The sequence below is a fragment of the Triticum dicoccoides genome, unplaced genomic scaffold (assembly GCF_002162155.2).
Source record: "Triticum dicoccoides isolate Atlit2015 ecotype Zavitan unplaced genomic scaffold, WEW_v2.0 scaffold88109, whole genome shotgun sequence".
In the NCBI taxonomy this organism is placed as follows: domain Eukaryota; kingdom Viridiplantae; phylum Streptophyta; class Magnoliopsida; order Poales; family Poaceae; genus Triticum; species Triticum dicoccoides.
This window is the reverse complement of record NW_021307309.1, coordinates 1-3,264: the sequence shown is the minus strand read 5'-3', so window position 1 is coordinate 3,264 and position 3,264 is coordinate 1. Positions and strand designations below refer to the sequence as shown.

The window sequence follows — 3,264 nt, the reverse complement described above, 5'->3', positions numbered from 1 at the left end:
GGAATATATCTAGACGTATTTTAGTTTTAGATACATCCCTTTTTGTCCATTTTGATGGCAAGTATTTTCGGACGGAGGAGTACTAAACTACCCATCAATTAAACAATCAGTGACAAAGATAAGATATATAGATAGATGCTGCAAAAGGGTGATCTCAAACGACCGAAAGTAGTCTACTAGTACTGCATTAACAAATAGTAGCTGTAATAAGAAACTAGGATAATGCAAGGGGTAATTGTTGGGCATATGTTGTTCGTGGTGAGAATAATATACCTAGTAGGCCGAAGGCGAATGCCCAAGGGTGCTCCATGGATAGGCCACCCATTGTGATATGAAGATATTGAAGGGAACTGGGATAGATATGAAGTTGACAACAAGCCTGCTGGCAAATTAAATCAACAGTGGGGCTAGAGGTTGTTTTTGCTCTTCTCTCACTCTTTCTCTCTAACCCTAGACTCCTGGTGGGGAGAAGGGAGAGGTCTGAAGAGGAGAGCTCTCTATGTTGGTTTGAACTCTTGGCCTGAATTGTAAGGTTGGTAATGGGGTGCTTTATATAGGCAGGAAGATGACCTGACTACCTTGGCGTATGCAAGCTCTCCGGTCACACATATGCCACACAAAATTAATGATTGGCTTTCTAGAAAGAAGAAAGTTTCCAGCAATGCATAATTGAGCTTATCTAATGTGCTATGCTTTTTCCCTGAAAAATCTGATGTGCTACGCTTGACAGAGATAATGATGGCAATTTTCAAAAGTTGTCGCTTTGGTGTACACTTTAGCTTTAATGTGCATACAGCTTCTCCTGAATTGTTGTACACCCCGAATTGTGTTATGCTACGTCATTCTTCCATTCTTCCCAACCTAGATTTTGGGGTGTGGTAATAGCCACCACACAACTGTAAACCAAGTGAGACATTCCAATTGAGAGGACTATTCACACTGTTAGTTGTTTATTGAATTTACATAAGGAAATGTCTTACAGGAACAAATAATTAACTTTTGGATATAGACATAGTGTCCAGTAGCTGAATTAATTTAGCGGAATTTCCGCGTTAAAAAAATCTGAGCAAACAGTTATTAAACGAATATGCTGGCATCCTCGTGCTTTTTAGTGATGAATCCACAAATACAATTTTCATCTTACAGACATTGTACAACTTTAAAGAGGTACATGGTATTGCACATACATTCAAATAGTGTTACTCATCTTAAACACATCTAAATATAGCTACCATAGTACTCAAAAGATTAGTTTCCATGGAATACAATCCAAATGAATTCGCTTTAGGCCTCCACGTGAGTTGATATACACAGCCAACAGAACCACACATACTAGCTAAAACAACTGCATACACACCACCGTAAACAATTTTCGGTGTTCACATTGCTGAAGAATAGACCTTGAAAGGAGCTAGTGCATACACTGATAGAAATCCAGCAATGGAGAGAATTTTTTTGATAAAGGGCGCTTTATTACTTAAAAGGTTTAAGCATTAGTGCATTACACATGGGCTCTGCATAACTGAGATGCACACAACCACAACCAAGTCCAACAAGCATAGGGATGAAAATGGAGTGGAAACTTTCCGTTTTTTCGGAGGAAAAATGAAAACGGAGAGAAAATATGAAAATGGAAACGGAAATTTACAAAACGGAAGTCGAAATGGAATTTTTTATGCGGAAAGGGAAACAAAAATGGAAGTTTTCCGGTGGAACAAACATGGAAACGAAACTTTCCGTTTCCGTGAATATGGAATTTCCGTTTTACTATAGACCTATGTCTCCTTTGTGGCCCAACCACCAAACAACACACAATGGCACAATTAGTAGAATGAATCTGAGGCACAACTTCTACTACCACACATGTACTCAGCTTGACTCTATACATAATTGTTCAGTACTACTACAATACTACACTAAGTTGCTAACATAATGATATTATTTTGTAGCCATGTTAACAACTCATTATATTTGTTTTTTTTTCTATTTCTCTATGATTAAAGGGGGTTTTAAGTTCCGCCAATGCCCAATTCTGTTTCCGTGTCCGCTTTGTATTCTCTCCGTGTTTGTTCCGTTAGTATTTGTTTTCGTATTCATTTCCGGGGTTTCTGTATTCGTTTCCGCTTCTGCAAAAAAAAATATAAAAACAAATGTGGTAGCACTCAGTTCCGTCTGTTTCCGCTCCGTTTTCATCCCTAAACAAGCAACTGATGACCCACAAGTATATGGGGTCAATTGTAGCCTTTTCGATAAGTAAGAGTGTCGACCCAACGAGGCGCAGAAGGAAATGACAATTGGTTTTTAGCAAGGTAATATCTGTAAGTGCTAAAATTGTAAGTAGCGGAGTAGTTTGATAGCAAGATAATTTGTAACGAGCAAGTAACGATAGTAGTAACAAAATTGCAGTAAGGTAGCCCAATCATTTTGAGGCAAAGGACAGGCCAAAACGGTCTCTTATGATAAGCAAAGTGTTCTTGAGGGTACACAGGAATTTCATCTAGTCACTTTCATCATGTTGGCTTAATTCGTGTTCGCTACTTTGATAATTTGATATGTGAGTGGACCGGTGCTTAGGTGATGTTCTTACTTGAACAAGCCTCCTACTTATGATTAACCCTCTCGCAAGCATCCACAACTACGAAAAAAGTATTAAGAATAAATTCTAACCATAGCATTAAACTTTTGGATCCAATAGGTCCCTTACAGAATAGCGCATAAACTGGGGTTTAAGCTTCTGTCACTCTCTCAACCCACCATCTAATAACTACTCCACAATGCATTCCGTTAGGCCCAAATGTGGTGGAGTGTCATGTAGTCGACGTTCACATGACACCACGAAGAGAATGACAACATACATATCATCAAAATATCGAACACATATCAAGTTCACATGATTACTTGCAACATGATTTATCCCGTGACTCAAGAACAAAAGTAACTACTCACAAATGATAATCATGCTCAAGATCAAAGAGGTATTAAATAGCATAATGGATCTAAATATATAATCTTCCACCAAATAAACCATATAGTAATCAACTACAAGATGTAATCAACACTACTAGTCACCCACAAGCACCAATCTATAGTTTTGGTACAAAGATTGAACACAAGAGATGAACTAGGGTTTGAGAGGAGTTGGTGTTGTTGAAGATGTTGATGAAGATATTCCTCCCCAAGATGGGAGAGTTGTTGGTGATGATGATGACGATGATTTTCCCCTCCGGGAGGGAAGTTCCCCAGACGGAATCGCTCCGCCGGAGG

The 3,264-nt window shown here is 38.7% G+C and overlaps 1 protein-coding gene across 1 annotated transcript in view; it reads right to left on the bottom strand.

Moving 5' to 3' along the window:
• The window catches only part of LOC119348199 (bidirectional sugar transporter SWEET13-like), a 2,090-nt gene extending 1,564 nt beyond the window's left edge, over window positions 1-526 (bottom strand). Inside the window, exon 1 of the mRNA XM_037616498.1 lies at window positions 274-526. Coding sequence (XP_037472395.1) covers window positions 274-325 — 52 coding nt within the window. The 5' untranslated portion in view covers window positions 326-526. The remainder of the gene's footprint in view (window positions 1-273) is intronic.
• Between the last annotated feature and the right edge of the window lie 2,738 nt (window positions 527-3,264).